General features: G+C 46.1%; 1 protein-coding gene across 2 annotated transcripts in view; it reads left to right on the top strand.

Annotated features, from left to right (window-relative positions):
- The first annotated feature begins 1,318 nt into the window (after window positions 1-1,318).
- Window positions 1,319-12,380, top strand: part of PID1 (phosphotyrosine interaction domain containing 1) — a 121,767-nt gene continuing 110,705 nt past the window's right edge. The window contains exon 1 of one of the 2 annotated variants that reach the window (XM_066620994.1): window positions 1,319-1,656. In XM_066620994.1, coding sequence (XP_066477091.1) covers window positions 1,627-1,656 — 30 coding nt within the window. In that variant the 5' untranslated portion in view covers window positions 1,319-1,626. Of the gene's footprint in view, window positions 1,657-2,953; window positions 2,992-12,380 lie in introns of those variants that run through there. The other variant, XM_066620995.1, reaches the window with a different exon arrangement.

The following is a 12,380-nucleotide window of genomic DNA, read 5'->3' as shown; positions in this document are numbered from 1 at the left end:
GCGAGGCATGTTGTCACACATCCAGCTCATTGTCTGTTTCCTGTGATCATCCAAGTCAGTGGTGTAGCTAGAGGGGGTGAAAAGTACTAAGTTTTGCAGATGCCTGAGAGCCCAATCCTATGCATGTCTACTCAGAAGCAACTCCCACTATAATGAAACTTACTCCCAGGTAAGTGTGGATGGGATTGCAGCCTGAATGCACTGTGCAAGTGTCTCCTCCCCTTCCCCTTTAGAGTCATTTCAGAGGGAGCATAATGGAGGCCTCCAGAATGTAGGTGCATTGAGGCTGCAATCCTATCAATCTTTCCAACACTGATGCAACCATGGCAATAGGGCGTGCACTGCATCCTGCATTTTGGAGACAGTCACAGAGGTAGCCAGAGGGGGACCAGGGTGGGCATTGCCCTCCTCCCTGAGTCAGCAGTTTGCCCACCCTCGCATTTATGGCTCTTTGATGTTTCTCCAGACTTATCCTTTAATTTTGTACACCAGTATATATACCTGACATCATTGCCTACCCTGAAAAAATAGTCGCCCACTCACCTCTAAAATCCTGACTAGGGGACTTCTCAAAGTAAGGGAATGCCTTACACTGCACTACACTGCAGCTGCATCAGCACTAAGAAGTTGGCTAGGACTGGGCTCCCAGACGCCTGCAAAACCAAGTGTTTTGCACCCTCTCTAGCTACGCCACTGATCCAAGTGAATGTAGAGGAGGGGTGCTGGATGCATTTCATTGATGCTACACACTCCCAGGAGTTACCAAGTGTGAGTCCAATCTTATGCATGTCTACTCAGAAGTAAGTCCCGTTATAGTCAATGGGGCTTACTCTCAGGAAAGTGTGGACAGGACTGTAGCCTGTGTTGTGTGGGGACTGCTGTTTAAGGGAGAAGTTCAAACCCACCACCACCAGTGCAATCCTGCAGGGAAGCAACTGTTGAGATGAGACCCAGGGCTCCCTGATGGGCGTGAAGTCCCCAGTGGGGAGCTGTTGGCTGCCTCCGGGCTTGGCTTGCCAGGCAGGGGCAGCGTGCAGGTGGTGCGCAGCGTCACATGCAGCCCAGCTGCTGCTGCAGCAGCTTCTCCGGCTGCAATCCTATCCACACCTACCAGGGAGTAAGCCCCATTGACTATAGTGGGACTTACTTCTGAGTAGAGGTGCAGAGGATCGGGCTCTCCAGAGCGTCCAGCCCCGCCGGTCCTCACGGGAGGCAGCGGCAGAAGGATAGCGCTGCCCACTGGAGGGAGGGAGGGAGGCAGGCAGTGGGCGGCGCTGAACCAAAGGGGAGGGAGGTAGCCAGAGCCGGGCCGCCCTTGGTGCTGCTGCTGCTGCTCGGAGGGGCCTCCGGCGGGGACTGCCTGGCGCAATAGGACGGCGGAGCTCCCTGGCCGGCGCTGCGCTCCTGCCTGCCTGCCAAGCCCAGTGCGGTCCAGTTCAGTCCACCCGGGCGCTTCTCGGCGGCGCTGGCCCTTCGCCCCCTTGCCCGGCGCAGGCGGCTGTCCCCAGCCGGGCAGATGTGAGCGAGCCTGGCCAGAGCCCCGCCGCCGCGCAATCCCCTCGCCGCTCGCAAGAGCCCCGCCGCTCCTCCCCGCTCGCCCGCCTTCCAGGTCCCAGCGGGGGAAGAATGTGGCAGCCGGCCACGGAGAGGCTGCAGGTAAGGAGCAGCGGGTAGAGAGGGCGGGCTGGCGACGGCGAGGTTGCGGTCCAGCTGGGAAGGGGGCGGCCAGGCGAGGCGCCCCCCAGAGCGCGCCTGCAACTTTCCTCCTCCCGGGCGCCTTCCAGCGCGGGCTGGACGGGGATGCTGCCGCGACTCTTCCAGCCTCCAGATGCGCCCAAGCGCAAAGGCGCACACAGCGCGCCGCGCACCCCTCGGAGGGCGCACACTTGCCTCGCCTCCCCCCCGTTTGTATGAGATGATGGGGAATGGCTCACTCGGAGCCCCGGCCCACCCATGTCTACTCAGAAGTAGGTCCCATTGTGGTCAGTGGGGCTTACTCCCAGGTCAGTGTGGATAGGATTGCAGCCTTAGAGCCCAAGCCCATGCATGCCTAATCAGAAGTCCCATTATAGTCAATGGGGCTTACTCCCAGTTCAGTGTGGATATGATTGCAGCTTTGATCTCTCTCTCTCTCTCTGATCCTTGGGATGCTATTCTTATATGTGTAGTTTAGAAAAGGGGACAACTGGTGCTGGTCAAGGGACTGGAGACCTCGAGGGGTTCTGCAGTGTTTTAGTCATTGCCTGCTGCAAGCAGTGACTTCACTGGTTGGGTTTGGAATGGACTGTATAGTTGAGTGGACCCTGATGGCTCAAGCCCACATGCAGCCTGAGTTGGCCGAGTGCGTTGCTTTTGTACAACAGGAGTCGATGGAGACTTCATTGCGTTTTGTTAAGGCTCCCACGGGAGGGCAGGGTGTTCTTCTTGCAGGACTCTCCCTCGCCTCTAAAATATTCTCCAGATGGTCTCCAGAAAGAATGCCAGATAAGTTTACAGAATCCCACAGACAAACTTCTTGGCAGGCCCAAAGTTGCATTAAATCTCAGAGTAAACTCTGAAGAGCCTCGAAATGGCAAAAGAAAAGCAACCTTGGAGCAAGGAACGCAGAAAATACTAGACCCTGCTGCTGAAAGTAATGACATATTGGGCAGAGGGTCAGCAAGCATGTGCAGAACCCATATGCGGAGTGGGGAGGCTCCCTGCAATCAATTCTGGCAGCAAGCAATGGCCTGTGTTATGGTCCTGCTGTAAGATTGGAATATAGATATTGTAACCTTCATAATGCAGAGCTGACTGGGATTAGCCTGGGGGACTGTTTTGCCTTTACATTCTTATTGTGATTTAGAGCCCAATCCTGATCTCTTTAGAGATCAGGTGGTAGGAATGTACTGCCTGCACTGGGTGCCATGATACCCTGCACACCAAGTCAGCATCAGCACAGACCCAGCACCTGTCAGCGTCCAATCTCAGCTGGATGCCACCTACAGCTAAGTAAGGGCCCCAGGTAGCGGTGAGGACTTCAGGGGTTGGGGAGAGGTGTTTTGGGGTGGGGAGAGGGTGAGATGGGGGGAGGAACTGGGGCAGGACAGGGGTGGGACCAGCAGAGTTCTACTCTGCTGGATCCTGAACTCTGTGTTGGGCTAGAAGTAGTTTCTTAACTCTGCGCTGGCAAAATCGCCAGCACAGACTTGAGAAGCCCCATTGTGGGATTTGGAGCTTTCCCTGGGGGAAAGGGATGAAAGTCCTCTTCCCCCAAGGAGACCTCTGGTGGCTGATGCTAGACCAAAAAATGCAGCAGTAACTGCTTTGTTGCCACTGCACCAGGCCATGGCACCACCTTTAGGACTGGGCTGCCCAACAGCATGATGTACATTGATCTTTAGTTCTCAGTGATGTTACTTGGGAGTAAAGTCCTGTCAAGTGACTTAAAGGGCCTGTTATGTTTACTGTGTTTTGTGTGTGTGTTGTGGGTGGGGGGGGGAGTTAATCTTTCTGCTCCAAAATATTGTATGTTTTAAATTTGGTTGATGTTGTTCAGGCCCACCATGCTTTACTTCAAGTAGTGTGTGGGCTCCGAAGCATGTGAGTCTATGACAAGTATACTGTTCTGGCTTGTGTTCTGTCTTGTGCTGTGTCTCCAGTGGAAATAGCACATCAGCTTTTGTTCTGTGATTATTTGACTATAACAACATTGGCTCTCGCACTTTCTGCTGTGTATGTGTGCGTGTGCTGTCATTTTTAGCAGTGGTGTTTTTTGAAATCTGGCTGTTATGTAAAACTGCTGGCACACAAAAGCCATGAGCAAGAGTTGTGCAGCTTTTTGTAAAAGGGATTCATTTTCTCCTATTACGAAACAAGCTGTCAAATTGAAACTGTTACTTCAAGCTTTCCAGGTTAAAATCCTCCAACCATTTATTTCAGCATGAAATGATCTGGAGTAGGTAACTTGTAGATGTAGGCCTGCCACCAGGATCTTAAATGTGTGTAGGAGCCAGCAGAGTAGCTGTGTCACCCCTGTCCCTGAAGGAATTGGCAGTGACGTGATGAAATCACTGCCAATTACATCCAGGTTTTCGACTGATAAGAGTGGCGCTCAACTGCTCCATGAATGGCTGCAAGTGGGGTCAGGTTCTCCTGCTTCCCACACCCCTCAAAGCCATTCTCTGAACAGTTGATTGGCCACCCATTTCTTCCACTTTTCAAAGTGGAGGAATGGGGTTGCTGATAAGAGTGGGCTCCTGGGTGCAGTGCAGTGGTTGCAGTGCTCCTGGGTGCAGTGGCTCATGCAGTGCAGGCTGTGCAGTTGATCACCACAGGGCCAGCATTGCAGCCCCCTAACCATTGTCACCCAGGAGCTCTGCATACCATGGACCCCTCTAGCTAGGCAACTGGCTCAAGCACTTTAGTGGAGTTGTTACTAGGGAAAGTGGTCCCTAATTCAGTGCTGGGTCATATACCTTGTCTGCTGAAGGTCCCAGGTTCAATCCCTGGCATCTCCAGGTATAGCAGAGACAAATGCCTGTCTGAAACTGTGAAGAGCCACTGCCAGCCTGTGTAGATATGTACTGAGCTAGATGGACTAGCGGTCTAATGGTACAAACCGGTTTCCTTGTTCCTCGTGACCAACTTACTTCCTGTCAAAAATTGGCATTCTCTGGGATTTAAACTGGGATTCTGAGTGTATGCCCCTCAGATGTTCTTGAGGAATGTTTTCTGCAAACTATGAATTTCACCTTTGCTGCACAAGAGTAACAGAGAGAATATGCCATCCTAGTTGCTCCATTTCCTCATCTACTTAGGAACAAGGACACTTTGGATGTTTTAGCACCATCTGTTCCTATACCTTGGATAATCTCTTGCGTATGAATATAAGGGGTTATATCCTCAGTTTAGTTAGTCATAATTGACAAACCATACCCTGCACCCCAAAGTAACAACAAGTAGCTTCCCCCGTCTCAGAAAATGAAATAAATGTGTTTAGTGATTAGATGTATATTGTGAGGGGGTGCCCCAAACGGGGGGGGGGTCTCTGGGGGTTACCCTGCGGGGTGCTGAGGGTTGGCTGGATGGTCTCTTGGGACCCCTGGATGGGGTGTCCACCTCCCTGGGGTTCCTTGCAGGGGAAGCCTCAGACCAAGCCAGGGGGAGGGGGTTCACAACACCCTTGTACTCCTCCCTGGCAGCAGGACCTGAGGCCCTTGGTCTTCAAGCAGCAGCTCCAGCCTTTCCTCTCCAGAACTGCCTGTCATCACAGGCTTCCCTGCTTTTATCCTCCCCAGTCACACCCTCAGCACCTCCCCTTCCTGCCTCTCTAGGCTTGAAGGGGCCTGACCCTAGCCTGCTTCCCTCCTCTTGGTGGTTAATGATGACCCGCCCCTGCTCACTACTCTGGTCAGGTGAGCTCTGGGGGGGCAGTCTCTCCCACCCAGCTGCCCTTCGTCTTACCTGGTCAGCTGGAGAGGCGGTGGTGGCTCTGTGGCCAGGCAGTTCTGTCCCTGGCCTGCAACCAGGTAAGGCAGGGGTCGGATAAGGGCTCGACCCCTGACACATATCGGTTATGATATATGCCAGGGGTGCCCAAACCCCGGCCCGGGGGCCACTTGCGGCCCTCGAGGCCTCTCAGTGCGGCCCTCAGGGAGCCCCCAGTCTCCAATGAGCCTCTGGCCCTCTGGAGATTTGTTGAAGTCCGCACTGGCCCAACGCAACTTCTCTCAGCGTGAGGGCGACTGTTTGACCTCTCACGTGAGCTGTGGGATGAGAGCTCCCTCCACTGCTTGCTCTTTCACATCTGCGATGCAGCAGCGGCAGCAAAGGAAAGGCCAGCCTTGCTTTGTGCAAGGCCTTTTATAGGCCTTGAGCTATTGCAAGATCTTCATTCATTCATATAAGTTCATCTTTAATATATTCATTTATGTAAACTTATGTAAATTTATTCAAATTTTAAATGTAAATTAGTTCCCCCCCGGCCCCCGACACAGTGTCAGAGAGCTGATGTGGCCCTCCTGCCAAAAACTTTGGACACCCCTGATATATGCAATCAATATGGCTTTTATTTTATTGGTTGTTCTCTTGGATTACTATTAACTGAGTGCGTGTTTTTTAAAAAGGGTAATGAATGTGTTTTTATAGTTTTGGCCAAGCCATAAGCTTTATTTTTGTGATGTGGTTATATTTCTAGAATGGCTAATGCAGTGAGGCTGATGGTGATTTTGATGTTGTACAGGTGGAGCAATCTGCACATTATGTCATTACTATTAACTTTTTATCCAACCTCAATTTGGAATGGGCTGGATCTTTCCAAGACTTTTTGGATAAGTTTTATAAGTCGTGGGCGAGGAGAAGAAGGGAAATGGGCACCTGGCCAATGTTCCAGCTTCCTGCACTGAAGGCTTCTGAGCCTGCTTGGATCCTCCATTGCAGATGGGAATTCTGGAAACTGTCAGTTGGTTTGTTTTTAATTTGTCAATGTATTAGGAGAATTTAAAAATTATACTTCATAGTAGAAGTGTAGATCCGGCTTAGAAGAACCCTTTGGATGTTAATTTTCTACCCCCTCTTAATCAGAGTGTAGGAAAGGGGGAAGGAACTGGTTCAAAACCTCGGAGAGGAATTGGGCCCAGAGATTGACAAATTAGGGGAAGTTCATTTTTCAAATTATTTCTATCGCCACTGCTAAGGGAGGGTTCAAGTCACTGGTTTTTCCTTTCAGCATGACTTGTATCAGAGTGGCTCCTAACTTTTTCAGAGTGGCTCTATTTATCCAGTGCCAAGGTAGGGAATACAGCCAGATCGGAGAAGCAGAGATCTCAGCTGAGGGAGAACACTTGTTATTTTGTGCTACTGGAAAACTGAGGGAGAGCATCCTCCAGTGAGATTGGGGAAATGGACAGAAACAATTGGATAAGGGAAATGAAGATCTGGCAGTGCTGAGGGAATGCTGTGCTAGCAACTTTCTCCCCATGAACCAGTAGGCTTCCTCATGGGACCTCTGAGGAAGCCCAGTTAAGAATGGGAAGAGTGGGGTGAGGCAGTGAGGGTGAGAGTTTCTTAGGTGAGCAATTTGTGCTTCTTGGGTTGTGAGACTTCAGGGATTGGCTGGGTGGCCACTAGAGAGTCTGTGGGACCTCAGCCAGTGCCCAGTCTGGCTGAATTCTGACACTACTCTTAATGCAAACTATGGTCCACAGGTCATTCAGTATATAGAAAGATTATTGTGAACTGAAATGTCAGGTTTGATTGGAACTGGTAGATATGATCACTCATGTTAAAATTCACAAATTGCAAATCAACCTTGGCCAAATTCAATTGTTTCAGATCTATGGGCCTTCCCTGACCCAAAATATAGTAAAACATAGTGTGGTGAATTCTCCTCTTCAGAAGTAAAGACAAAGATTTATAGTAGTGGTTCCCAAACTTTTTAGCACTGGGACCCACTTTTTTAAATGACATTCTATCAGGACCCACCTAGCTTTACAAAACTAAGAAATCTTTACCAGCCACTCAAGCCTCTGTTTTTATCCTTTTTACTATGGAGGGGACAGCTTTTGGTACATTTGTTGAGCTTCACGTTCATCGAGTTAGGACCATTCTGGTGGCCTTGTGTTCCCTTTTGCCTGGCCTTTGATGAGAGCTGAGGCATGGTTGCCTACTCATGAGTAAACATGCACATGTGGCTCAACTTTGCTTTCCAAAGGGCTTGATACATTTTCCTTGTCTGCAGGGGTGGGGGCTTCCTTCTCAAGAGCATTTTTTGGCATCCATCAGATTGGGACCATTCTGCTAGTGTTCCCTTCCCTTCAAAGCAGACTGAGGCACTTTTGTATACTTACAAGTAAATGCACATGTGCAGTTCTCTTTTGGTTTCTCTAGGGCTCAGTACATTTTCCTTGTCAGCTTTCAGCTTGTCAGTTTTGCAACCCATCAAAAATCAGTTCATGACCCAGAGTTTGGGAACCACTGATTTAGAGGGTAAGAAGTGGACAAGAAATAATCTTGCAAGGGCAGTCCTCAACCACTGTCTTCGATTTTAAGTCTACTGTTCTGGTTTGGCAAGGGTCATTTTTTCTTTCTTGCACTTTATTCACATTTTAATATAAACAGATATGCATGGAAACATGAGACACCCAGCAAGTAAGGCAAAACAAAACTTGCTGTGCAGTTCCATATATCAACCTCATAACGTTCCCAAAGCAAATAGCTGAACAATATTAAACACAGGTATTGGTTTCTAGCAGATATTGCTTCTTAGAGGCTTTATTGTTTCTGCTGTTGGAACAGGAGGATTAATTTCAAGCAGGGGAGAAGAAAATTTGGAGGTTTGGACTTATTTCATTTAGCCAGGTTTGATTCTGTCCTTATGAGTTTTAATATCTTCAGTGGCTGATTACATCTGTCTAATTTTCTTTTTCAGTTTTAAAATAGCCTGTGGACCTCAGATGACACTGAAAAACACTAAACATGTCAACAAACCTGGGCCTGTCCCAATCAGGTGCAAAAAAGCGGGGAGTTGATTTTTAGATGAAAAGAGACAGGTGGGAGGTTGGAGCCCCTCCCCTCTACCACACTTCATAAGTGTCTTGTTTAAAATTGAGATTGTTGTCATCACATCTAATTTGGCATTTAGGTTTTATCTGTTTGCTGAATGGGTTGAACTTTGATAGCGTTATAAGTAGGTCTTCTAACTGAATAGTTCAGTGTTTCTCAAACTGTGGGTTGGGACCCAATTGGTGGGTCGCGAGCCAATTTCAGGTGGGTCCCCATTCCTTTCAGTATTTTATTTTTAATATAGACTGGAGGCTACCATGGTAGGTGACTGCATTTGGAGACATGTTACAGTTCTGTACTTTTAACAGGCTATTGTGTATATGCCTTTAACAATGATAGTCAATGGGGTTTACTCCTGGGTACGTGTAGGTAGCATTGCAGCCTAGGATTGTTAAAAATTTTCCTGCTCGTTGATGTCATTTCTGGTCATGACATCACTTCTGGTGCGTCCAGCATTCTAAAAGTGGGTCCTGGTGGTGAAAGTTTGAGAACCACTGGAATAGTTTATAAATTTAGGCAGAAAATTTAGTTTACTTGTCTTTATGTACTGCTCGCAATCTTATTGGAGTATGTAAAGATAATGGGCACAGTCTAGAAAAAGCTAGGTATATTTTATTCCATTGAAATAGATTGACTGGAAGACAGTTAACGGTATTTTAAATGTAACCGATTTAGTGGTTCTTACATGGACTCATGATTTCTTTTGATTAAGTCTTTCTCCTCCTGATGAAAGTATGCATGTGGTGAAATCTGTATGCTTAAAGCGTCTTTCCTGACATACATCCTTTACTGAGCATTGTGGGAAGTTTACTTTTTAATTCACCAGGTTAAGAAAGTCTACACGCATTGTGATGTGGGGTTTCCATGAGTTGGGATAGTCAGGAAGAAACCTCAGTGCACATTCAGAAGCCCTGTGTACTTGTAATTCAGCTGTGTATTAATGTTCAGGGTGAAGGCGTCTTTTCCCAAAGATGTATTTTCATAATAATGTAAAACTTCAGTTTTTAATATTTTCCCTAAAATGATGTGCAGGTGCCTATTGGATGTTGTTGGGTTTTTTTTTTTATTGAGCCCTGTGTTCTAGGAGAGGGGTGGGCAAACATTTAGGCAGGAGGGCCACATCATCTCTCTGACTCTGTGTTGGGAGCTGGGAAAAATTAATTTACATTTCAAATTTGAATAAATTTACATAAATGAATACATTAGAGATTAAACTTATATGAATGAATTTTACTGAGTTTATTTATAATACACATGAGAACAATAATAACAGGCATGTAGAACCATATGAGTTCAAACAACGAACAGTTTGCCACTCGTCTCTTGCACAGTGTAAACATATAGACCAAACTGGAAATACATGGAGACATAAGTTGTTCAGAGACAGTGGGAGGGAGGGTTGAATTAATGCCCAGGGAAAAGTAGTAAACACATGAAGACTATAAAAGGCCTTGCTCTAACTTGGCCCACAGCTTGTGTTTGGCGGTCATGACCAGCAGTCGCAGGCCAGTGCAGGTTTCAACAGTCTCTGATGGTCCAGAGGCTCATTGGAGACGGGGGCTCCCTGCGGGCCAGATTGGGGAACCCCGAGGGCCACAAATGGCCCCTAGGCTGTGGTTTGCCCACCCCTGTTCTAGAAGAAATAACTTTTACTCATTGTTTACTACAATCAAACAAGCATGCCTCTTCATTGTAGGGCAGAATACGATCAAGCTAAGACTAAAAGTATCGAGAGAGAAAAGTTTAAGGATGGAGTCTAGTTCCATCCCAAAATAGAAGATTCTAATGTTTAACTCTTTAATGACCATGTTACTACAATGTTATCACTGGTTGTTTTGAGAGAACACCCAAGATATTATGTAATGTGTCATATAAAGACACATGCTACATTTTTTTCCTTGAAGAGGAAAAAACTGCTCTGATTTGACCCTGATGCTTATAACTCAGAGAGCTGCTCTGAGATGTCCTTAACATTTTAAGAATGCAAGTGGGCTAACCAGACTTTCAACTGGCATTGAATTCAGGGGAATTTCTAGTATTCAGGCCCTTTATTTAAAACCATGTGCAAGAAGGTTCTGTAATATACAGTGGGCCCCCACTTTGCAATGGGTTCACCATGCAATCACATCACTTTATTATGATTTCTCCACAGTAACCTAAGGCTGATAAGTATGATAAGTAATTCACTTTATGATGGGCCAGCAGGACCTCATGAGTGAAAGATAAGCCAGAGATGCAAATGTGTTTGGTAGCTGCCAGTAGCAGTATTTTTAATTTTGTGGCTATATGTAAGCAAATGCAAGTCTTTTAAGTAGCGACTCAGGCGGTAACTGTGTTTTTAACATTGTGGCACTGTGTACAGAGAAGAGGATACAAGAAGCCTTGTAATTTGTGATTTATAAGTACAACGTTGTGTAAACTGATAACCATGACCCCTAAACAGCACAGTCGGCATCTTCTTAAATCAGTGGTTCTCACACATTTAGCACTGGACCCACTTTTTAGAATGAGAAACTGTCCAGACCCGCCGGAAGTGATGTCATGACCGGAAGTGACATCATCAAGCAGGGACATTTTTAACAATCCTAGGCACCAATCCTACCCACACATACCCAGGAGTAAGTCCCATTGACTATCATTGTTTAAATTATATACATAGTAGCTTGTTAAAAGTACAGGTCTGTAACATTTCCCCAAATGTAGTCACATACCATGAGCATCAAGTCTAATATATTAAAAATAAAATATTGAAATGAATGGGGACCCACCTGAAATTGGCTCACAACTCACAGTTTGAGAAACACTGTTCTAAATATTTGTTTAGAGAGGGAAATATCTTAGTTCTGTGGCGGAAACGTCAACTTTTGAGGTCTTGAAATGAATTGCCAAAAAACAGTGTAGAGTTGGGTTTATATTACAATATTTTCACAATACAATAGTGTCTCTGGAACCATCGTAAAGTGGAGGCCCGCTGTAATCTCAGGAGGTATCACAATAATGTACATAGAGAACTTTAATGAAAATGCATGAGACAAAGTTAAATTACATTAAATTGTTTTTGGAGCAGATGGCTTTGTGTTCAAAACTAGCAGATGTTGGAATTGTATCTGTTGCTATCATGACAGCTTAGCATTGAGATGTTAATGGACTTGCTGGAAAGTGCCATTTTTGTAGTATCATGGAATTTAGCTTTTCTTTTCAAATTGCACATTATACTTTCTCTGGGTCTTAGTTCTGCATTGCATTTGCCTATAAATGAAGTATATTTTATTAATCTTGGGTACAAAGGAACTTGGATGATGTGATCCTCTATTTACTGCAGAACACTCTAATTGGCTTCAAGGGGATTATTAAAGTGTCAGTTATCAAATCTACTCAACTGTGGCAAAACTGTCACCTGACATCAGTTAACTGTATACTGATGTTCAGATTTTAGTCATCCAAGGGAAATTCATCAGCATTATTCATTTGAGAAATGTATCAAGGCACATGTAAAACTGCTATCTGCATGTTTCTATGCATACACAATACATGTTGATATAGAATCCATTTAAAAAATGGATTAGGGTTTACATCCTTTAAAAAGTCCATTTGGACTCTAATTTTATTACATTTTTTGTCAAAAACCCACTGGTTAGCTTTTATAATTGTGGGGAAGAGAGAGTAGTCCATAATTTCTCTAGTATTCCAATTTCCAGTGTCGTCTGTTTTCTGAAATGGATTAAAAGTAAATGGAAGCAAACAAAGCATGCGTTTTCTTTTAACAAGAAAGTAACTTGCATCAGGTAGGAATACCGTATATTTTTTCATTCAACATTATAGGCTGCTGTTAAAAA

This window comes from Tiliqua scincoides, chromosome 3, assembly GCF_035046505.1.
Source record: "Tiliqua scincoides isolate rTilSci1 chromosome 3, rTilSci1.hap2, whole genome shotgun sequence".
Classification (NCBI taxonomy): domain Eukaryota; kingdom Metazoa; phylum Chordata; class Lepidosauria; order Squamata; family Scincidae; genus Tiliqua; species Tiliqua scincoides.
Note: the sequence above shows the minus strand (reverse complement) of the source record. Positions and strands in the feature narration are given on the sequence as shown.